The following is a 25,554-nucleotide window of genomic DNA, read 5'->3' as shown; positions in this document are numbered from 1 at the left end:
ACTTTGAATATAATAAAATGGCCATGGGATTGAAGACTACACCATCCACGTTCCAAAGATTGATGAACACAGTGTCAACAGGAATACATGGTAACCAAGTTTTCATATATTTAAATGATACAGTCATCGTGGGAACTTTGCTCGAGGAACATAACGCTCAATTAAAGGTAGTGTTCGAACGACTGAGACAGCAACACTTTAAAGCTACAGATAGATAAGTGCGAATTTCTGAGAAAAAAAGTCACTTTTTTGGGTCATATGTGGACAGTCAAGGGACTTCAGACAGATCTATCCAAAGTGTAAGCCATCAGGAAATACCCACAACCACAAATGACAGCGCAGCTGAAAGCGTATTTAGGCCTGGTGGGGTAGTACTGGCGTTTTTCAAGCCACTTCAGTAAGACAGCCAAACTGTCGTACGAATTGCTGAAGAAGGGAGTTCCATATAGCTGAGGGACTCAACAGGAAGAAGCTTTTCAACAGTTTAAGGAGAAAATAATTAGTCCACCTATATTACAGAACCCAGATTTTGAACAACAATTACACAGGCTAAGACTAAGCAAACATTGGAGATAATGCCAACCCCAGAATTTATATTCAAGAAAGACTGGTAGCAAGTACCTTTTGACATTTCAAGATTCCCTGACGAAATTCATTGTGGCGGAGCCACTGGACGAACAGGATACAGATACCGTCATGAGGAAGTTGGTAGAGAACATTACTCTAAAATTCAGTATACCAACTGCACTGCTGAGTGATATGCGCAGTAATTTTGTGAGCGACATGTGTATGCAAACTGTTAAGAATTGAGAAGCTGCAGACAATGAGCTACCACTCGCAAACAAATGGAGCACTGGAGCAAATGCGCAGAATATTAACGGAAATGCTAAGACGTTATGTAAACAGAGATCAAACCAACTGGGATAAGTGGGTGCCATTCGCAACATTCGTATTTAATACGACCCCCCGTTGTACTACGGGGTATATGCTGTTTGAATTATTCTTCGGCAGAAAATGCAACCTACCCTGACTTCTGCAAAAGAAGCCGGCGAATGTTATCTATAACTACCATGATTACATCACAGAGATATGCCAGAGGATTCAACTGTTACACCAAGAGGCCTGGGCAGCCACACAAGAAAGTAAAGAAAGGAATAAGATTCAATACAATAGGACAAAAAATCCCAAGTCATTTAAGGTTAACGATCAGGTGTTATGTTATGAGGAGAGCGTACGAAAGGGTATATCGAGGAAATTACATAGCCAATGGAGAGGACCCTATCAAGTGGTCGTTGTGGATAGACCAAATGTAATAATTAGAATAAAGGGGTAGAAATGTAGGAAGATACATGCAAATAGGCTGAAGGAATTCTTATAACTACAGATGGCAGGAGTATGAGACTTGTGGAGAAGGCTAATCTTCGGCAGTATGGTAACCAGCATTGCAGGAGAAATTGAGATGGCAAGGGACATACAGTTTCAATGAGTCCAGTCCGCATCTGGGATTTATTATGACAACCAAGGAATGGTTAGTTTATAAAGTACTATTTAGCACATAGTGACATATTTGAATTTGAAGGACTTGCATGATAAGTTTGACAAGACTCACCAAGCCATGAACCTAGCAGTGTCAACCTGCATAACAAGATTACATACAGTGAAGTTGGCCACAGTCAAGTGTGAACACGCACATCAAGCCATAAGGTGGTGTGTAGAAAAAATAAGTAGAGCGAAAGAATTGATAGGGCAGTTAGCGAGACATGAAACGTCAGCTGGAAAAGAGGAATTTTGAATTTTATACGGGAAGCAAGCAAGATTTTGTTTGGCACTCGCGTCATTTTTCAACACTAAGACAGATGTTCTGGAGGAACAGAAACGGGAATTACTAAGGCTGTCCAAGGACCAAGTGACAGTAGTGCAGGCCTCCCTAGTGAGTTTTAATCAGACAATCAATGTGGTTACAAAGAATGAGAAAATAATCACTGAAGGAATTCAAAAGCTAAGTAAACATGTGGCAGATTATGAAAATAGTACACATAAAGAGTTACAGCAAGCCTCAGTTCTGTTAATGATGACTGAACAGTTGGTACAATTAACAGCAAATTTTAATGAATTGGAAAGGGAATATGATTTGCTAATTAAGGCCATATTGAATGCACAGAAAGGATTGTTAGACCCTCACGTAATAAACCTAGTATAGGTAGTGCGATACTTGGAGTTAATTTAAGATTACATTAAAGACAAGAGGTTCCCCATTGCACTAACTGAGGACCAGGGTTACCAACTGCTTCATATTATTGTTTTAGATGTATTTTTAGCCAGCAGTACTTTAAGCTATGTTCTAAATGTATACAACTAACAGATTGTTTACATATATTACTCCCACAACAGAATTCATAATAATCGATGAAGCCAAAAGGCAGAATGCGCACCTGTCTCTTGAATAATTAAAATGTAAACACATTAATAATAAGCATCACATATGTAAGCAGAGCTTTGTACTTATGTCTACCTACGATCATGAGAGATGTGAAGCACGAATGCTGCAGCTGTTTCGAGAGGTGTCAAAGGATTGCAATAAAAATACATAATTCTGAACGAAATTATCTGTATGCAGATATGGGAGACGAGTGGTTATATGTGGCTCCCAAGAATTGAGGATTAACAGATCTGTGCAATGAGTTGCACCTGACCAATGCCATAGTACACGGTACCGGCAAGTTAACATTTCTAGGAAAATGTAAGGGCTATGGAGCTCAAATCACACTACAAACAAAGTGTATGCTACATACCGATATAAGTAATGTAGGTATAGTACCTGCCTCAAACATTGAAGTAGACTGTTTTATTACAGAAGATGAAAAACAGCAAATATCAGAAATACCTGAAATGTTACCTTTAGAGCATGTAGTTCATCAGCTGGATAATTTTAAAGCTGCAGGGCATAAGATTGATGAGTTGCAAGATGAAATTAACTGTCAACAAAGAACAACTTTCAAGGGATGGTTGATGAGTGAGTATTCCACATGGGGTACTCAGGGTCCGCTAAATTAATTTTAATTGCAATTTTGTGTTCTCTGTGTGTTTGTTGTAGATGTTGTAGGATTTGTGGTAAGAAATTTTGTCAAATAGCCAGTACAGATTGTTGCGCAAGAATTTGTGTAACAAATACCATTGTACATGAACATGCCCCAGGCACATGTGTCTGATATAGCCTAGCTCAGCAAATTGATGTGAACTATGAGGAGAATGAGTTGGACTCTTATGACACTCAATCCAGTATCCTGTGTCAGCTGAATGACGACTAAGAAGGGCTACCAGTCCTCTGCCAGGGAGGATTAGGGAGAATGACTCCCTCGCCCCTATAATAGATTCCCTACAATTATGCACCAATAAACGATAAATTCCCAAAACAGACTGGACAATGATGCTTGCAGCATTTGGATGTTGAATTATTTTATAAATAAGTAACTACATCGTAAATAAAAAATAAGACCAGCTATACTTCTAATGATGGAAAGATGTACGTAATGTTGTCTAATCTTGTTGACAATGAGAAAATGAATGGTCACATGTAATAATGTATGCAATGTTGCCTAATCCTGTTGATAATGAGAAAAATGAATGGTCGCATGTACTGATGTATGTCAAACATAATTCTGCTGACAGTATGGAATGAATGTAATAAACGGAACCAGTGATCTGGTGGCACTAGTGATCATGCAAATAGAAAATTTTATAGTCCCTGAGGACAGATTCTATAAAAAAATTTCCAGGGGGATGGGAGGAGTCCCGAAATCTACTATTAAGGAATCGAATACGGCATTGAATTCAAAGTTGTAACTGAGGGGCTACTTGGGAAGACAACAGAGGAGTCGTTGCAATTGGGTATTCTAACACCAACAGATTGGCGACAGTTGGTACACAGGCTAAGTACACATGGAAACAGTCTCTGATCAGCCAGCGCATGACCAAGGTCCCGTATAGCAACTCGTGACAGTGACACAAGTGCCTCATGAGTTTCCCATATATGGTAATGTACACTCCTCATTGACGATGTGCATCAGAGGGAATATTCTAGAAACTCAACCAGTGTTATAAAAAGGGGACCCACCCCAACCCAAGGGAGAGCACAGTTGGTAGTCATTTGGGCTGCTAACCCTGTGCCGAGTGTCAACAGGTTGAGGACTTAGAATACTTAGAGTCATGTTGGGATCGAGATAATACTGGGAAGCTAGTCTCAGGGCTGTGAGGTAGAATGCAGCTGACAGTTACGCGAAGCTGTACATCATAACATTATGCACTGAATGGAAGAAGCTAAAGTCAGTGGCGCCAGAAGTGAGCTTCCAATGAACTTTATTAGTCTGAGTTTGATTAGACCTGAGTTTCCCTGTGCTGTACACAGAGTTGTGTGTCTGTCCCTGAACACCCTCTTTAGCTTGTAGATTTCTTTACAGGGTGGAGTTCTGAAAGCTGTGTATGCGAAATTAGCCCATCAATTATGTCGATAGAGGTAAGCTCTTTTAATTATGACATGTCTTTCTCACACCCTCTCAGGACATGACAACTGTTCAGGGTGACAATTTTACTTTCTTAAAAAAAATAGTATAAGAAAATGTGTGTAACTCAACATGAATCAAACATAAATGTCAATATTGTCAGTAATCAGTGTAAAGTACCACCTGAACACTCCCCCCCCCCCCCCCCCCCGCCCCCTGCCACACACACACACACACACACACACACACACACACACACACACACAAATGAAAACAGCACAGATAAAAAAAAGTTACCAAAAGTCAAGAATTAAGCCAAGAGATTTAAACATCTAAGGGACTAAGGGCTAAAGTAGTAAGTCTGACTGGTACCAAAATCCAAAACAGGTACAAAAGATGATACTAAATGAGTGTTTTACACATTTTTACAAGGCAAAAAAAAGATAACAGGGTAATACATTTCACAGATTTCAAATTTTTCTGCAGTTTATTTTTTGTAAAATAAATTAAATGGTTATTGTTAGTGTACAACTATTTCTTAATGTTTCTATTTTCATGTATGGTATATGTATAATATTTTTTCAGCACACAAGTAAATATGAAGTTCCTTTATGCCTGGGATGAGAAACCATAAAAATAATGACAAACTGCAGAAAAATTGCCTGTAGTAATAACATAAAACCTATTTTGATTCTTTTACATACTTTGGCACATACATAAGGATGTGTAATTTGCCAAATAGTTAAATATCGCAAGTCACTGATATCAAATTCAAACATAAATTTTGCACACATTCATAAATTGTGCCATTTACAGCTAACATATACAAAATGAACAAGGTCATCTATTTGATTGACACGTTCATAATCATGTTGTAAGATATTCATATAAACACGCATTTCATTTCATTGGTGTAAAACACCTAGGATACTTTGACAGAATGATTTTCTGCTAATGTGAGAGTAAGATGTGACTGTATTTGTTATAAGTTTCACATTATCAGTACATTTTACATATCACATTAGTAAAAGTTATTCTGAGGATGCACAGCACCTCGCCATGGGTAACCCAGGACGCTACGTTTTACGTGGTGCTGGTGACTTCCCATACATTGCATCTAATGTTAAACCAGTAAACACAAGAATGGCTGCAAGCCACTGACGTGGCCACACAAGACGATTCCCAAAAAATAACACAGATGCCAAAACCGTGAAAAATTTTCGAGTTGTCGTTGCTACAGAGCAGGCTAGTGGGCCAAATTCAGTAACAGTTAGAAAGATGAAGAGCTGACCAAGGGCAGAAGAAAGTGCCAATGTGGCCAAATGCGATGCAGCTGCTGGATGACGTTGGCAAAACTGCAAAGCAGCCAGCCCGTCACCAGTTAGCAAGACAGCTACACTCAGGAACATTGTTGACCTGGAATTGAAGGTTAATGATAACAGCATGAGAATGTGAAATGTTTGATTACAAAATCCATTACATCCAATACAACAGTTTACAATTAATTCTGATTTCATACCACAGGTTCATTCCACGCATCATGTGCCCTGACTTTGTTCCATGCTCAGCTGCCATTCGCTCTTGTGCTGCTGCCGTAAGCCCATCCATTGTCAATGACAACAGTAACAGCACCTCTCCTAGCCCTCCACCTTCACTCTGGCTACAAAAGAGAAAAACCAATAGTATTAAGTCACACTACTGTAGAGCGAAATATGTGGAAAACTGTCACTGAATATTTATATTACGTTGAACGACAGCTGGTGTTAATTAATGAGATCTTTCTATTAACATTCCCCAGAACAGTAATAAGAACAGTTAATCATCCACAACATCCTAATTAAAATGTAACATATTAAACATATTTGGAATATGGGGTGTAGCTTCATATCCCTCAGTCACATTAAACAAGATTTAACTTTACCAGCATATAAACAGCTGATAGTGTTATGTGTAAAGTTGGACAAATGCTTAGCTTGTGGGATTCGATAAAAACAGCAGCTGAGTGGTATAAGAATAAAAACAGTAGTTTTTTAATGGTCACTTTTCTGCTTATAAAGTAGTCTAAAATTGAGTGCATAGGCTTCTATGGCCAGTTGTTCAAATGGATTATATTCAAAATTATCTAAATGTAATTCCCATAAATTATCATCAATGTGGGTAGAGTAACACTGGACATAAGTGGTTTTTAGTACACTTTATAAAAGTACCCTCTAGAGGTCACTTCTGTCAATTCGTATAAAGGATGTTTGATGTATGTCACAAGTGCCATTTTTGGCATTGCATGAGAACCAATACACTTGTAGATAGGCTCCAATCATTGCAAAGGCACTCTGGCCCACTGACTGGACAACGTGTCAGGTGGTGTATCAGAGTTAAAACAAAATAAACTAAAAGAGTTTGGAGCGGTCATCAAATAAATCCAGAAAAGTCGCTGTGCCATTTAGCACTTCAGACTGGTGTGTTGCTAGCACATACTTACAGAGCTGTAAACAGATTCAAACCTTACTGTAGATGTGAAATGTTTATGTTAATCTCTATGCCATGTAACATACCTCTGTCTTTTGTTATTGTACTAAAATGTGTGTGTCTTGCTGTAGCAATCACATTGAGAGTAAGCTTTATATTGTGCCCTTTTTTTTCTTGAACTTTCTGCAATAGGTTATGGGCCCAGACTGCAGATCAAGAAAAAACTGGGTACCATAATTTTGTATTTTGTGACACCAAAAATGCATTAGCATGTGTTGTGGAATACATGTAGTTCATATCGTGTATATGTGAACAATTGCTGCACATTCTCGTGTAGAATCTTTGCAGCTGCAAATTTGTACTTTGTGACACCAGAAACGCATTAGCATATGTTGCGGGACATGTGTAGTTCATATTGAGTATATGTGAACAATTGCTGCATGTTCTCATGTGGAATTTTTGCAGCTGTTAATTTGCACTTTTTTACAGGACTGCAATGTATTTTCATGGTATTAAGAAACTATGTGGTGCTGGAAGCTGGACTATATGGAAGTCTACAGTACAAATATTATTATGTCCATCAGACCATGCATATGAAATGAATATTGGCGATGTAGCAAGACCAGCAGGTTTACCAATGGATGTGACATCAGCATAAAAAGATGCATTTAATGTTGACCTAAAAACATGGGACACAGCTGATCATGTAGAGTGTCACATCATTGTCAGTACTGTCAAAGCAAAAGTCATGGCACTGCTGATTGCACGTGAAAGTGCGCGAGATATGTGGGACATGCTACATGCCTTGTTTCAACAGAAAACAAAGCGAGCTGGACATTCTGTTCAATTAGAATTCTTCAATTTTCAGATGAGTTCAAGTGATAACATGGTGACACATCTTGCATTATTTGAAAGTTTGGTTCTTCAAATGCAGCAGCTCACTGTGAAACCTGATGAGTCATCATTAGTGGTGTGATTACCTGACACACTGCCTAACAGTTATGAAAGTCTGCGACAGTCATGCTAGGCGAGATCTAAAGATCAACAGACACTAAAACACTTAATGGCTGTATTAACATCTGATGAAAGACGTCATGCTTATCAGAGGGAGGAATGGGATGAGCTAGTTGCATTGTTCACTACCAAAGCAAACATCCAAGAAACAAAAAATGCAGAGAACACAACTGGCAAGAATGTTATTTCACCAAATAAATATGAAAAGTCGACAAACAAAAGGAAGCTTAAATTTTTTTGTGGTGAATTTGATCATATAAAAAAAGTGTCCAAATGTCAAACACAAACAAAAAAACTCCATAATCAAAGTAAAAGTGAACTACCTGGCTTTCATTGGTAAAGTAATGAGTGAAGAATTGGATGACGACTTGTGGATCACTGATTGTGGAGCTACTAATCACATGGCCAAGAAAATTGAGTTGTAGACATCATTTATTAAGTTTGCAAAACCACAGCAGATGGGCATGGACAATGATTCGACTATGAACACATTACGAAATGGGACTATTTATTTAAAGCTTTTGCTGATGGAGAACGGAAGTTATGCCACACCGATATTGTTCTGTATACTCCAGGAGGGCAAAGAAATCTTTTTTATGTATCATAGATAACACAGACAAGGTATTAGAGTTTTATTCACTGAAAGACAAGCCTGAGTTTTGGAACAATGGCATTTAGAAACATGTGGCATACACAGTGCCAACTTACTGAAGATGTTGATTTGTTTGACAAAACAAATAAATCCTTTTACTCCTGAGGTATATCTTACATCAAAGGAATCTCTGCAAATGGTATGAACGCTTTGGTCATCAGAACAAAGGCCATGTCTAACAATTCCTGAAGTAATGTGGTGCTGAAGTGAAGACTTTTGGGGAATAATTTTGTGAGGTATGGGTTAAGGGGAAGCAGCATAGGAGCAGTTTTCAGTCACAACAGCAGTATGCCACGCAAATGGAGAAGTGATTCATGCTGCTTTGTGTGGACCTATGGAGTGCAAATCATTGGGAGAAGCTGAATATTTTCTCTGATTTACTTGTGATTTGTCAAGATTATGAACAGTATATTGTCTCAGGCAGAAGTTTCAGACTACAGAGAAGACTGCAGAAATGGTGAGCATTGTAAATAATTTTTGAGTTCAACTACCAAAACCATTTCTACGTGATAGCGGATGAGAATCCAATAATAATGAAATTAAAGATTTGACAAAATTCAATGGTATACAACTAACCATCACAAATCCTTACAATCCAGGGCAGAACGCATGTGCTGTGCATACCAACAAAAATGTTGTGGAACTAGCTCGAACCATGCTGCTAGCTCAGGATCTGCCTAAGTTTTTGGGGACAGAAGCAGTAAACACGGCTGTTTGTGTGTTAAAGAGGACTACGACAAGTCGTGAATGGAGTACACCCTAAAAGGTATTCACTGGAAAGACAATAAGAAAATACAGCTAAATAAACTCCAGTTTGGGGGGGGGGGGGGGGGGGGGAGGGCGGGAAGTGGTTTTTTTTTTATATTTTGAGGGAAAAGCGAAAGAAGTGTGATCCAAAAGGAAGGCACTGATGGCTTTTGAGTGTGGGTTGAATCAGAAAAACAGATTATTTGGAGAAAGGATGTTGTTTTTGAGCCCGAGAAAACTGGAAGGGCGATGTTATTACTCTCACGTAAAACTGGCAATGAAGAATCAACAAGTCATCATGAAGGTGATGCAAGTTTGTTTAAAGAAACTAAGAAGCAAGTTCTAGTGAAAGAGAATTGAAGAAGTGGCAACAACTGAGGGAACCAGAGCATCTTACTGAAATGATGCTGGCTGAAATAAATGAGCCTATGAATTCTCCAGTGGCTATTATTTAGTACACCATGAACACTGGAGAAGAGCAGTGGAGAAAGAAATGGCTTCATTGGAGAAAAATGCTACATGGACTTTGGAACCTTGCCATCAGATCATAAGCCCATTACAAACTGTTGGGTTTATAGAATTAAGCGTACAGCTGACTACAAAGCAAGACTGGTTGTTCATGGATTTGTTCAACAAGGAAGCATTGACTATACTGAAACATTTAGTCCTGTTGCTTGATATGATACAATTATAGCAATGTTTAGTATTGCTCTTAGTAAGCACCTGCAGTTGGCACAGTTTGATGTAAAATATGCTAGGAAATTAGTGATGAGACTGAGTGTGTGTACAAGGTTCATTTAAGTTTATATGGATGAAAACAGATACCGAGGTGGTGGAACCAGTGGTTCATGGATGTCCTGATGAATCTTGTGGAAAGTAAGGCAAATCTGTACCTGTTCTATCAAGAAGATTATAACAACAAGTTACTGGTAGTTCTGTATGTCAATTATAGATCAATACTTGCAAGTAAGCAGAGAGACACTGAACTTTTCCTTAGGAAAATTCAAGATGAGTTTAAGATTACTGTTCAGCTAGTGGGATTATTCTTAAATATTAATATTATACGTCATAAGACTGAATCAATAGAGATTAATCAAGAAAGTTATGCTACTAAAGACATTCTTTGACAGTTTAACAGGAGAGAGGCAAATCCTGTGTCACCTCCAGTTGAGCATGTCTACAGCCAGGTGAGTCGAACAAGGGTAGACCAACTAATGCTCCATATCAAGAAGCAGTTGGCTGTCTTACGTATTTATCTGTTGGTATAAGGCCCAATATAGCATTTATGGTGAGCTGTGTGTCAAAATTTTTAAAGAATACTCAAGAAAATGATGGTCTTTGATAAAAACAATTATAAATTATATAAAAGATTCAGTATCATGGGGTATAAAGTGTTGTGACTTGGCAAGACAGCCAAGTCATTATGAGAGGAAGCCGAAATGCATGCGTTAAAGCTCACGCAAACTGGCGTGAGGTCTGGAACAGGACAATGTAATTAATATAGCCAATAAGGTACATAGCTTCTGGAATACTTAACTTTAATCCATAATTGGTGTACATCGCTCTTGTTGATACATTAATAACAATCTCAATATAAACTGGTAATGGCGCCTTGCTAGGTCGTAGCAAATGACGTAGCTGAAGGCTATGCTAACTATCGTCTCGGCAATTGAGAGCGTATTTATCAGTGTAGCGTCGCTAGCAAAGTCGGCTGTACAACTGGGGCGAGTGCTAGGACGTCTCTCTAGACCTGCCGTGTGGTGGCGCTCGGTCTGCAATCACTGACAGTGGCGACACGTGGGTCCGACGTATACTAACGGACCGCGACCGATTTAAAGGCTACCACCTAGCAAGTGTGGTGTCTGGTGGTGACACCACATAAAGTATATCTCATGCAAATGGAAGACTGGAGATATATACTGATGCTGATTATTCCAGTAACGCAGCAACTATATCCTCAGTTAGCAGAGTGACTGCAGTATTTTGTGGAGTAGCAGTTACCTGGGCTACTAACACACGAAAATTATATGACTGTCAACAAATGAGTCAGAAAATGTGGCTGTCAGTGAATTGGCAAGAGAAGGAATATGGATATCAAAGCTATATTAAGAAATGTCATCGCCGGAGAGTGCTCCTGTTGTTCTTGGTAGTAACTGGTCAAAAATCCTGAATGTCATACGAAATCAAAGCATACTGATGTTCGCATGCACTACATATGTTAGAAAATTCAGGGAGGCCAGCTAGCCACTGAGCATGTACAGGGCAATAAGCAAGCTGTAGATATTCTCACCAAACCAGTGCCACATGTCTAGCTTCTCCCCTCCCTCTCCCACTCCCTCAGATATGTGTAGCAGCATTTATATGGGTGCATGATCTCGCAGAACAATCAATGGTGGACTCCTGAAAATCCTCACCAGTTAGTACCTGGCAAAGTGAACTGAAAAACAAGTCAAGGTGCCAGCATCACCAATCGTGTTTACATCTGAGAAGTGGAGAATGGACACAGTAACAGGGTACATTGCAGTATTCTTTCAAGTGGAGAGCTGTCATGTGCTACACGTCTGTACACAACACTGAATGGAAAGACTATTTAGAATAACAACAGAAACAGGGAAACAGGACAGACAGCTGGGGATGTAGGAGATGAGATACTGGCAAAGATAAAGCTGTGAGAACAGATTCTGAGTCATGCTTGGGTAGCTCAGTTGGTGGAGTCATTGCCAACAAAAGGCAAAGGTCCTGGGTTCAAGTCCTGGTCCTGGTCCAGCACAAAGTTACTGCTACAAAGTTTCAGGACATACAGTACATTCCACCTTTGCTGCTCGTGGTACTTTGGTCACAGTATCAGTAAAAGTGCATTCTTTAGTAATATCGTCAACTGATTTTATTCTTCAGGACTACTATAAATGATTCATTCATTTCAAAGCTCTAGTATTACATATACAAATGTGATTGATGCATGAACGGAACCGCCAAATCACCGACTTCTGGTCACACAACACACATCCCAGCAATAATAAAGTTCATTCTATATCTTATGTACCAACATCCTGTCTATGGTCACCACAGAAGCAGTGATGTGGTCTCTGGGCTGTTTCAGCAAGTAGGGATATGTAAACATAGCCCACATAGGACGGCCTGGTGGGCCAAGAGAACAGAGCCATATCATCTTCTTCATTATGCTCAATCAACAATGCATAAGGTTGTTGTTTAGGTGACAAAAAACAACTATGCTCCAATGAGGTGATGCCTCATCTAGTTCCAAGAGGAAATTCTTGTAACCAGCAGTCAGTTGTGGAAGCATGTGGTTATCATGGGAAGAGGTACATGTTGCAGCCCTCTCACAAAAGAAAAACAGCCCATATTGTACAGAAAACATTAAGCTTCAGTGAATATCGCTTTTGCCCCACATTCTAGCATTGTAGCAAATAACATTTCCAGATACACTGAAGAGCCAAAGAAACTGGTACACCTGCCTAATATCTTGTACAGCACACACAAGCACACTAAAGTGCCACAACACAACTTGGCATGGACTCTACTAATGTCTGAAGTAGTGCTGGAGGGTACTGACACTATGAATCATGTGGGGCTGTCCATAAGTTCGTAAGAGTACGAGGGGATGGAGATCTCTTCAGAACAACACATTGCAAGGCATCCCAGATGTGCTCAATAATGTTCACGTGTGGGGAGTTTAGTGACCAGTGGAAGTGTCTAAACTTCGAGGAGTGTTTCTGGAGCCACTCTGTAGCAATTCTGGACATGTGGGGTGTCACACTGTCCTGCTGGAACTGCCCAAGTCCATCAGAATGCACAATGGACGTGAATGGATGCAGGTGATCAGACAGGATGCTTACGTACGTGTAACCTGTCCGTGTCGTATCTTGGCATATCAAGGGTCCTATATCACTCCAACTGCACAAGCCCCACACCATTACAGAGCTTCCACCAACTTGAACAGTCCACTGCTGAAATGCAGGGTCCATGGCTTCATGGGGTTGTCTCCATACCCGTTCATGTCCATCCGCTTGATACCATTTGAAACGAGACTAATCCAACCAGACAACATGTTTTCAGTCATCATCAGTCCATTGTCGGTGTTGACAGGCCCAGGCGAGGCATAAAGCTTTGCATCATGCAGTCATCAAGGGTACACGAGTGGGCCTTTGGCTCCGAAAGCCCATATCATTGATGTTGTGGTGAATGGTTTGCATGCTGACACTTGATGATGGCCCAGCATTGAAATCTGCAGCAATTTGTGGAATGGTTGCACTTCTGTCACATTGAACAATTCTCTTCAGTCGTCTTCGGTCCAGTTCTTGCAGGACCTTAATCCGGCTGCAGCGATGTCTGAGATTTGATGTTTTATTGGATTCTTGATATTCATAGTACACTCATTAAATGGTCAATGGGAAAATCCCCACTTCATCGCTACCTCAAAGATGTTGTGTACCATCGCATGTGTGCAGACCGTAACACTACATTCGAACTCACTCAAATCTTGATAATCTGCCATTGTAGCAGCAATAACCAACCTATCAACTGCACCAGACACTTGTTGTCTTATATAGGCATTGCCAACCGCAGTGCCATATTCTGCTTGTTTACATCTCTCTGTATTTTGAATATGCATGCCTGTACCAGTTTCTTTGGGGCTTCAGTGTATATGATTTAGCTCTAGACAGTACGGCAGCAGTATGACAGGAACAGTCTTCTTGCAGAATTTTGTCAGTGAAATAAAAAGGAGAAGACTGCTGCTCCTTAATTAATGGCAAAATATAAGATTCCCTTGCGTCTAAGTATTTTAAAATTTTCTTCTATATATTTCTATGTGATGGTCTAACGATTTGACTCTATAGTCGCATAAGAACCTACATGCACCACAAGAAAATGACAGCACTTTTGTTTTAGCATTACTCTTCGCAAACTGACTTTGTCAACATTTATTGACAATGTAATGCCTATGAATCCACATTTTGCATAATTAAGCACTGGCTGCTTTAATTCTGTTGCACGTTTTTGTCAGAAAATGCTGGAGTATGCCCTTTTTGCATGTGTCTTCTTGTTTGCACATGATGGCCAAATTATTTTGGCACCTTTTAAAACCAAACCCTACATACACAAAGGTGAAAGAAATCGTGAGATACCTCCTAATATCGTGTCGGGCCTCCTTTTTCCCAGTGTAGTGTAGCAACTCGACGTGGCATGGACTCAACAAGTTGGTGGAAGTTTTTTGCAGAAACACTGAACAATGTTGCCTCTATAGCCATCCATAATTATGAAAGTGTTGGCAGCGCAGTATTTTATGCACGAACTGACCTCTCGATTATGCCCTATGAATCCAGAATGAGATTTTCACTCTGCAGCGGAGTGTGTGCTGATATGAAACTGCCTGGCAGCTTAAAACTGCGTGCCGGACCGAGACTCGAACTCGGGACCTTTGCCTTTCGCGGGCAAGTGCTCTACCAACTGAGCTACCCAAGCACGACTCACGCCCCGTCCTCACAGCTTTACTTCTGCCAGTACCTCACCTCCTACCTTCCAAACTTTACAGAAGCTCTCCTGCGAACCTTGCAGAACTAGCACTCCTGAAAGAAAGGATATTGCGGAGACATGGCTTAGCCACAGCCTGGGGGATGTTTCCAGAATGAGATTTTCACTCTGCAGCGGAGTACAACTCAAAAACAACTGCAACAAAAAAGATCCTCTGCAACATAATCATAAAGCAACCCCCCCTTCCCACCCATCTAAATCCACAACCATTACCAACAACCTGCCCCCCCCCCCCCCCCACACACACACACACACATATACCAAACCCCCTCAACTAACCACCCTTGGCCTGTACATCTTACTCATTCCCATAAAAAAAATGTGAATAATACAATAATCCCCAGGGACGCTCTTCTGCCAGCGATACTCATCTAAATGAGATTGCGGGTTAGAAGAGCGCCTCTTCCCCCTCCCTGTGACTGATTTAACCACCTCCCAAAACCTCTCTATTGTATTAGTACATGCTCCAGTTTTGTAGTTTTTAAACTTTAAACTATGGTTTACAACTAAATGATCATAACCCCTCTTCCCCGAACCCCTGTATCTGTATGACGAAAAAGCATCTGACACTACAGTACTCCCCTCCTCTATATACTCTTCAATTAACCCCACCAATTCCCTCTTAGTACACCCCTCCAAAACCCTGAAAACAGAATCAGCATACCCACTCCCCAAAATAATAGCCCCCCCCCCCCCACACACCCATAAACCAAGCGGAGACTTCCCCTCTCATGCTTCCTCTTCTCAAACTGCAATTCGTCTATCTCAACCACCATCCCCGGCCCACCCAACTTATCCCTATACTCCACATACTAAGAACAAACTTCCCTACAAAGCGAAAACACTGTCCTCTCACTCACTCCAGTCCCATGCACACAAAAACCGATAGAGGACCTATAAAAAAAAATAGTAAGTCATCAAAACAATCTCTCTCATGGCCAACCTACATTTCTCGAAGTAGGCACCACGTCTAATAGAGCACCAAACGTTTTCCTTTTGACACCACCACACGTACCTGTCCCTGGTCCGGGACGGCGGAACTCACGCCCCCTCATATTTTCTCTGCAGGCCCTACATTTGACAATCTCTGCTATCAATCCAAACATCTGGAGAAACTTAATCAATGACATCATGTCCTTCACCATCTCTGCTCGCAACCTCGCACTACTGAACTTCATAGTCACATCCATACATAACAAAAGAAGTCACACAACAAATTAAATGTCTTACCGCACCACAAACAGCAAACCAATAACACCTGCCCAAAAAAAAAACAAAAAACTGATAGATAACTCACTCAAACCAATTTCAATCCTTCAGTTACAGACACTGCCAACTAAAGCTCAAATGAACCCAATGCACCACATAACACTTAGGCCAAGCACTTACAAACCACCAGAGGGCACCATCAACCAAAACAAGACGACATCTACAAACAAAACCAACTCATAAACTAAACTGCGCACCCTAATAATGTCACACACCACAACATCCTTTTGTCACGGATCAAAGCAGACAGGTGGGTTCAGAAGCCTCCATTGACCCAAATCGGCAGCCATTTGACTAGTGTATGTGCAGACACTGACACTTCATCTAGTACATACTGTGTTTAGGCACTGCTTATTGCAGCTTGGTGTCATTTGCCTGAAGTCCTGTGGCCTTTTATTGCTTGCACTTTTGACAATCTCTGGTTCTGGACTTTACTGGTTCTGTTCGCCAAACATACTTTTTCTTTGCTCATGATGACTTGCCAATGTCTCAGCTATTCTTTTTCCTGTTCACGGGACTTGTATATTTTTCTGTATTTAATCCAATAAATTATTATGGTAAGGAAAGTCGCTGCTAACCATATAGAGATGCTGAGTGACAGATAGGCACAACAAAAAGACTCTCACAATTAAAGCTTTCGGCCATTAAGGCCTTTGTCAACAAACACACACACACACACACACACACACACACACACACACACACACACACACACACACACACACACACACACGACTGCAGGCTCAGGCATCTGAAACCACACTGCGAGCAGCAGCACCAGTGCATGATGGGAGTGGCGACTGGGTGGGGGTGAGGAGGAGGCTGGGGCAGGGAGGGGAAAGGATAGTATCGTGGGGGTGGTGGACAGTGAAGTGCTGCAGGTTAGGTGGAGGGCGGGAGGTGGGGGGAAGTAGTGGAGAAGGAGAGAGCCTTTGACAGGATAGGTGATGTTAGTGACCAGTTTGGAGTAGGTGGTGGTGGGAGGATGTATGGGTTAGGTCTTGCATCTATGTCTATTACAGGGGTATGAGCCATGAGGTAAGGGATTGTGCAAGGAAGGATGAATATATTGCGTAGGGTCAGTGGATGGTGGAATACCACTGTGGGAGGGATGGGAAGGATAGTGGGCACGACTTTTCTCATTTCAGGGCATGACGAGAGGTAATCAGAACCCTGGCGGAGAATGTAATTCAGTTGCTCCAGTCCTGAGTGACACTGAGTTATGAGGGGAATGCTCCTCTGTGGCTGGACGGTGATACATTAGGGGGTGGTGGGAGACTGGAAAGATAAGCATGGGAGATTTGTTTTTGTACAACGTTGGGAGGATAATTACAGTCAGTGAAGGCTTCAGTGAGACCCTCAGTATATTTCGAGAGGGACTGCTGGTCACTGCAGATGCGACTAACATGGGTGGCTAGGCTGTACGGAAGTGACTTCTTGGTATGGAATGGGTGGCAGCTGTTGAAGTGGAGGTATTGCTGGTGGTTAGTAAGTTTGATATGGATGAGAGTACTGATGTAGCCATCTTTGAGGTGGGAGTCAACATCTGGGAAGGTGGCTTGTTGGGTTGAGTAGGACAGGTGAAGAATATGAGAGAGAAGTTGTTGAGGTTCTGGAGGAATGTGGATAGGTGTCCTCACTTCTATCCAGATAGCAAAGATGTCATCAACGAATCAGGTGAGCAGTCTAGGATTCTCGCTTTTTAGGAAGCATTCCTCTAGATGGCCCATGAATAGGTTGGCATAGAATGGTGCCATGCAGGTGCCCAAAGCCGTACCACGGACTGGTTTATAGGTACAACCACTGTGCTGCGTTCTATGTAGGCACAACAATCAAAAAGCTGTCTGTCCGCATGAATGGCCACCAACAAACTGTAGCTAAGAAACAGGTGGATCACCCTGTTGCTTAACATGCTGCCAAATATGATAACCTTCATTTCAATGACTGATTCACAGCCTGTGCCGTATAGATCCTTCCCACCAACATCAGCTTTCCTGAATTGCGCAGGTGGGAACTTTCCTTGCAATACATCCTACATGCCCATAACCCTCCTGGCCCCCCTCAACCTTCGTCAGTCACTGTCCTCACCCATCCAGCCTCTTCCCTGTTCTCATTCTAGCACTACACAGCCGTCATTCTACCACCACGCCCAGTCTTTATTTCTCTCGTTTTCCACTACTTCCTCCCCCCCCCCCCCACCCCTGCCCTCCATCTAACCCGCAGCACTTCACTTCACTGTCCGCCACCCCCACGATACTATCCTTCCCCCTCCCTGTCTCAGCCTCTTCTTTCCCCCACCCAGTTGCCATTCCCATCATGCACTGGTGCTGCTGCTCGCAGTGTGGTTTCAGTTGCCTGAGACTGCAGTCACATGCGCGCGCGCCTGTGTGTGTGTGTGTGTGTGTGTGTGTGTGTGTGTGTGTGTGTGTGTGTTTGTTTGTTTGAGCCTTAATGGCGAAAAGCTTTAATTGTGAGAGTCTTTTTGTTGTGCCTATCTGTGACTCAGCATCTCCGCTATATGGTTAGTGGCAACTTTTCTTTCTCATTATATGGTTACATTGCATCCTGCATTTTCCTTTGTTTAATTCAATAAATTACTTTGTGATTATAGCTCAACATTCAACACATATACATTATACTTTTGTCACACTTCAGACATAGATATTATATGTGTACTCCTTGAATACATTTGCTACAGTGGGGATAGCTGAATCGATTTTAAATCTAAGGTACTCACAGCTGGCACTGACAGCTTGACCTTATTATCAGCCTAGCCTGAATTTCTTAGCAGATGACACTCAATTTACAACATTGGCTGTTTTTGTGTATGAAAACATATGTGACACCTGGAGTTAACAACACAAGAAATGAAACTCAGTACAGTGATGACAGCACAGAGTGGCAACAATAATGTCAGTTTAGACTGCACTATAATCTTGGCTAAGGTAGGTAGGGACCAGAAACAGATTAATATTGATCCTAAGCCATGCACTGCCTTGCAACTTTTGCTGTTTCTAATATTCCCATTTCTCACCACACCAATTGTCTTCCTGGCATGCACAATTAGTACATACAATATAAACAATCTACTTCTACTATGAACTGACATCTGTTTACTGTACAGGGATGTCTTTTCTTTGACTGGTGTGAAGAAGCTGTTCACATGTTGTCCAACAATGTTTGACATGAAACATCCAAAAGACTTGCTGACTAAAAGTAAACAATGAAAGCTTCAGTCACTCACTCAAACATTGTGTTCACAAATTTCATCAAGAAAAATCTCCAGGGATGCAGAACGAGTCAGGGCTATACATTAACAGGCAGAAGCAGCCACTATGGGCGATTTCTGTAAAGTAACCAATAGCTTTCAAAAACGTTTAACTTTCCCAGCATATAAGGAGAAAAACTCACTCAAAGAAAAAAAGGGGCACTGTCCTTCCTTTTACACTAGCCAGTAATTGTTTTTAATCATTGCTTTGTACTAAGTATTTCTGTAAATTTACTGATTTCAGAGAATATAGTGTAACAGATTAAAAAAATTCTTTAACATGAATGTTAATGTTAACCAGAATTTACATCCCCCAAGTCTAAACATTCTAGTGGATTATAGGAATGGCCATGGGAGTTTTAAAATTAGTTTTTTAATATCTTGAGATTTCGTGTCCCCTGCCCGATGTGTACTGGCAACCTATGTGTTTGACCAGAATTACAACCTCATTCTGGGCTCTAAGCAGGGCTACAACATACGGAAAATATTTTTACTTTTACACAGTGGTTGGGAATTTAATAGTTTTTCTTAAATTTATTGCTATTACCAACCAGAAATATCAAAAAGCTGTAAGTATAATGGCAGCTGTGTGTAAGAGACCCAACATTACAATGTCACAAATTTCCAGCAAACCGGTTGCAAATAGAATTTAAAATTCTTTAACTATATTCTAACTAAAGTTCAGTCTTGATCACAACACTTATGTCTCAATAACATAGGTGACCGGTTTTGGTTATTTTTATATAACCATCTTAAGACTCATGGCTCCCTCAGAGGATGGTAGGCGGAGCTCTCCTCAGCTGCTACGAAGTCAACTGATCAGACTTTGTAGCAGCTGAGGAGAGCTCCGCCTACCATCCTCCAAGGAAGCCACGGGTCTGAAGATGGTTATATAAATATAACCGAAACCGATCACCTATGTTATTGAGACAAAAGTGTTGTGATCAAGACTGAACTTTAGTTAGAATATAATACTCTATTGATCACTGTTTCCAAAAATGTTTACCAAAATTCTTTAACTAGTTTTCAACACCAACTAGGGGTGCCTCCTTCAAAAGAAACTGTTGCCTTACATGTGGTTAAAAGGAAATTTGAGTGACATAGTAGGTATAGTCAAAAATTTAAAACAATATGTAGATATGGCACTAAGGGCACTACAGTGGTATAGGACACGAGTGAGTAACAGCGACAGAATTTTGAATTCTATTTGCAACCGGTTGGCTGGAAATATGTGACACTGTAATTAATTACGGTTGCTGATCACAGCCATGTTCAAAACATTAAGACTCAACATTACTGAAGAGGCTTTTGCAGTATGGTTAACTATCACCTTTAGTAAAATAAATACTTTTTTGATATTAGCTGCAAGGGTCTGAATGGACATACCACATGGCTATTCTAAGTGAAGAATTGCAAAGTGTGTTAGGAATCTCACCTGCAGATCAACACAAGCACACACATTTCTATGTGGACATTGAGCAGAACTCATCTTTTTGTCAACAAAGTGCTCGACCTACCTCAGCTTATCAATCTGGGTGCCTAGTAATTTTAGAGACAATTTTTCATTTAGTGTGTGCCTCTTTTCTCTATGTCTGGAACCCTTCAAGTCATTTTGATTTGCTCGAAATTCCATAATGAGTTTTTGTAAGGTTAAGACTATTTGCTGTGAAGCAGTTGTAAGCCTGTTCCCACAAATGCCCTGGCTGTGTCTAATACATATGTATTTGGGTCCTTTGGTGTTATTGCATTTTTATTTTATTATTTTATGATCTACACCAGGGGTAATCAACTACTGAGGAATCACACTGCCTTATGATAATGGAAAAGGTCATAGAAAAAAGATTGCATAAAACTCTAGAACATCAATTAGAGGAACAACAGCATAGACCAGAAGTAATACGGGAACAATAGATCTCATTTTCTCCTTCTGTCAGTTAATGGAGCAATATTGGGAAAAGGACTTGATAGTAGTATTCGTGGATTTGGAAAAAGCATTTGACAGTGTACCAAGGGATAAAATATGGGAATGCTTGAGAAAACATAATGTTCCTGATTCATTAATTAAAAAAGTCCAGATGCTGTGTGATGGTTGTAAGAGCAGTCTACAAGTAGGAGGTGGAAGATCAAAATGTTTTAAGACAAAGAGAGGTGTTCAGCAAGGCAGTTCGCTCTTCCCTTTACTCTTCATTACACTTATGGACACAATCATGAAAGAAATCAAGGAAGAAGAAAATGAAGATCTCAATGATTTTGTTTTTGCTGATGACATTGCCATTTGGGGAGAGACATAAATGGAGGTTTAGAGGAGGCTAGATTACTGGAACACAAAATTTAATAAATTCAAGTTAACTGTGAGTAGGAATAAGACAGTGGCTATGAAGAAGAGAAGGACACCCACACCTTGTAATGTCATACTCGAGGGGGAGAAGGTTGAATGTGTGAAAAGCTTCAATTATCTGGGTTGCATCACATCATGTGATGGAAGTTCCAAACTAGAAGTCTTAAACAGAATAACAAAAGGATCTAGCTTCTTCCACCAAGTATGAAATCTAATCTGGGACAAGAAAGTCTCTCTAAGAGCCAAATAGACCATGTATAAAACTTATCTCCTGCCAATTATGATGTATAGTCTAGAGGCCTGTGTCATAAATAAGAGAAAAGAGAGTCAAATACAAGAATGTGAAATGAAGTTCCTCAGGTCAGCTCTACAAAAAACTAGGAGAGACAAAGTCAGGAATGATTATGTAAGGAGAGACCTGCAGGTGACATTGACTACAGGGGAGAGGGTGAGGGCTCTGAGATTGGAGTGGTTTGGTCATGTAAAATGAATGCACCGGCTCTGACTCTACGCCAGTATCTGGAGATGGAGGTACCAGGAAGGAGACCAATTGGGAGGTGTAGAAAGAGATGGATAGACCAAGTTAAGGAAGATCTCAAGAGGAGAGGAGTAACATGGGATGTAGTGGAGAGGGAAAAGCTATACCAGGACAGAAACCAATGGAGGCATATCGTTCACCAAGTTCCTACTCAGCTTGCATGAAGGAAATCCTGATGATGATGAGTTCCATCACCAAAGAGCCTGGGTAATATTCTTTTCTAGGCAGAAAAAATATTTTGTAATGCAAAGTGAGCAGTTTTTAAAAGGTTATTGTTATGGAGATGGTTCAATATGCCAAGCTACCACCCCAAACATTGAGAGAGAGAGGAGAGAGAGAGAGAGAGAGAGAGAGAGAGAGAGAGAGAGAGAGAGAGAGAGAGTCAAAGACTTAGGGCCTATAGGTCACTTGGTTATCTCCAGTTTTCTAAATCAGTATTAGTACTGCATATTTCAATCTTTTAATCAACTAATCACAAAGATAGCTCATGAGAACAATATCAAATCAGAATAAGAGTAGGGCCTACAGCATTTTGGCTGAAATACCATCACAACCAGAAGAAACCAGCTGATTTGGCAAAACTGATTTTATCACTGCTACCGTCATCAAGCAGATGAATGCCATTTGTTTCATGCCTAATAATCCTCCAAATTGCTTTTAATTTGTTCTTCAAATTTTTATTTATAATGCACTGTTGGGGCTTTTTTTATGGCACGGTGGACTACTTCAATATTGCTTGTACTCTGCCTTTAAGTTTTGATCAGCGCTACCTGCGTAAAATAAAATCTCTCCCCTCATGGCACAGATTCCTTTGATACCATATGTTACTCACCTTTTATTTCAGCTTTTACTGGGATTGTTCTTAATCCACTTGTAAAGAAAAACTGGATTAATACTGTTATAAGATACATACTGAAGGCTGTAATGCAGCCATTCTGCTTCGACCATAATGAGTGGAGGCTGTGATGACAGACTGATCTGTAGCATAGCTTGGAAGATTTAGCTTGGTTGCAAACTAGCCAAATCAGTGAATATGCCACAACAACAAGCTATCTTCAGAAAATAAAGGCTGTAGTGGCAGATGATCTACAGCATAGGCTGATGTCGAGGTTAGGTTGGAAAGTGATAACTTAGTTGCGAGGTGGCATAGGTCGTGTCACAAAAATTAACTTTTTTTATGATGCTTGTAGCGCTTTATCTGTAGCATAGCCCAAGTCTACGTTAGAATGGAAGGTGACAGTTTGGTTGTTAGTTAGCAAAACCAATAAAAGTCACACTGTGGACTCACCACACCCTGAATTTTTTTGTAGTTTATCTGTGCAAGTGCAATACATAACTAATATGCAGCAAAATACTCAGAGATTTGTACATAGATCTTTACTGAACTGATCTTACAGTTTTAGTTTTCATTGCAAAAACAGTATTAAACATGATGAGGGCATTTAATATGATGTGAACATAGACATCAGGTTACATGACATTCAAGCGCATTACCACAACCTTTATTTTGTATTACAGTAGTATTTGTTGGCTTCACCACCTCTCACCCTATTATCACTTTCCAGTCCCACCTAGACCTTGTGCTAGTAAACAGAACTATCTGTCACCACAATGAAGATTTCAGTGAGGGGAGGGGGTTCCACTGTTACACTACTGCTGCAAAGCAATGAATGTGCAATGACAATCTTAATCTCATTATTTAAAAAAAAAACAACTCACAACCATTCCTAAATGCCATAGACACTCTCCTGCAGATGCAGCACATTTGGAAAAAAAAAAAGATATTATGAAAATATGGTTAAGTCATGGTTACCAGACTGATTGCATAATGAGACTTTCAGTCTGTAGTTCTGTGTGCACTTTTTGAAACTTCCTAGCAGACTACAGCTGAGTGCACGGCAGTGACTTGAACCTCGCCTTGGTCAGCATTGCTCACACAAGGCAACACTCTGTGTTTAAGCCTCAGCTAAGTGCAGTTTTAATCTGCCACAAAGTTTCAAATATTATTTTCCTGCTAATAAATAAAGGACTTAAGATACTGTATTTGTTATTTTGACTCACCTACTCTTTGCTGCACTGTCTTTGTACATGAAAGCCGCAACACCAATGACAATCAACAACACAAATAAATATTTACGTGGTGGATATGTCTTCCTTCCCAGCAACACACCAAGAACCATTACAGGAATGGGTTTTCCTGATTTTCCAACGACCTGTGAAGAATAAAAATAACGTTAAACTGCTGGATAATGGGTGAATACTCATAGGCAAGTCACTATGAGAGAGTTGCATACAAATCAAGTTAACTTTTACCAACAAAAAGCTTCTCATTAGATTATGATCAAGAACTGACCCCTGGCTATTAATAGCGGAATAGTTAAACCAACAAAAGCTATGTACAGGAGCAGCTTACTCATTACTTTACAGAAATTGAAAACGTCGTAAACGGATGAAAATGAATAGGCAATGCATCATAGTAACGCAATACTTGGCAAAAGTATTTCCTGTGGAAATATGTTATATGCCAATGTGGACTCTCCAATGTAGGCCTACTCCCTAAGACCTACACACAAAATCCTACTCCTACAGCGATATAATGTAATCAAGGGCTCTGTGGCATCATAATGATTCTCTTAAAAAGAGTAAGACTACAAATTACTAACGTCACGAACAGCCACATATTAACAATATGGGATCTGTCACGACATATGGCACTTCTGGCAAGTAAACTCAGTCAAGCAATACATGAAGTAATTGTGTGATTACAGACCTGTGTCGGGTAGTTAACCCACTGCAATGCCATATTGCTGCAAACCATTGCTAGTAAATATGTCAAAGCACTGCAGGCGTAATATATCGTCCGGGTATGGTCTTCTCCCTGGTTTTTCATTATTGTTGCCAATAAAATATTGGCAAAGCCATAATTCACAACACACTGCACGAAAACGAGCGACAAGGCAAAGGTGAACTTTTCTTTTTCGTCGCCTTCACCGTAAGTTCCTCTAGTAATTTTTTCCTGTATAATACCATAGTAAAAATAACACACGAAAATCCCTAAAGAATATAAAATAAGCTTTGTGTTCCTATTGAGTCCCACGCTAAAGATCGTCATTTCTAGCTGTTGATGTCCACTGCCCCAACAGCACCGTCGTATCAACAATAAACATTCCCACCAAAACAACTTTCACAGCAGACACTCATTTCACTCCC

General features: G+C 40.5%; 1 protein-coding gene and 1 non-coding gene across 2 annotated transcripts; both read right to left on the bottom strand.

Annotated features, from left to right (window-relative positions):
• Positions 1-5,071: 5,071 nt before the first annotated feature.
• On the bottom strand, positions 5,072-25,554 carry LOC124798484 (solute carrier family 35 member B1 homolog). Its single transcript, XM_047261922.1, has 4 exons — positions 25,115-25,554; positions 24,406-24,557; positions 6,019-6,159; positions 5,072-5,915 (listed from the first exon to the last, which is right to left on the bottom strand). Exons 1-4 carry the CDS (start codon positions 25,454-25,456, stop codon positions 5,576-5,578), a joined length of 975 nt encoding a protein of 324 aa, XP_047117878.1. The 5' UTR covers positions 25,457-25,554; the 3' UTR covers positions 5,072-5,575.
• Trnas-cga lies at positions 14,786-14,862 on the bottom strand. Its single transcript has one exon. It is a non-coding gene; the product is annotated as a tRNA-Ser (tRNA).

This window comes from Schistocerca piceifrons, chromosome 5 (genome assembly GCF_021461385.2).
Source record: "Schistocerca piceifrons isolate TAMUIC-IGC-003096 chromosome 5, iqSchPice1.1, whole genome shotgun sequence".
NCBI classification, from domain to species: domain Eukaryota; kingdom Metazoa; phylum Arthropoda; class Insecta; order Orthoptera; family Acrididae; genus Schistocerca; species Schistocerca piceifrons.
This window is presented reverse-complemented; position numbering and strand designations above follow the sequence as displayed.

What these genes read in the sequence shown, in the direction of transcription:
- LOC124798484 (XM_047261922.1), bottom strand. Translation starts at nt 25,456, where the DNA reads ATGACGATCTTTAGCGTGGGACTCAATAGGAACACAAAGCTTATTTTA. An exon ending in GGGTTAACTACCCGACACAG is followed by an intron (nt 24,558 to 25,114) that starts GTCTGTAATCAC and finishes TATTCTTCACAG; the next exon opens with GTCGTTGGAAAATCAGGAAA. An exon ending in ATGCGTGGAATGAACCTGTG is followed by an intron (nt 5,916 to 6,018) that starts GTATGAAATCAG and finishes CTTCAATTCCAG; the next exon opens with GTCAACAATGTTCCTGAGTG.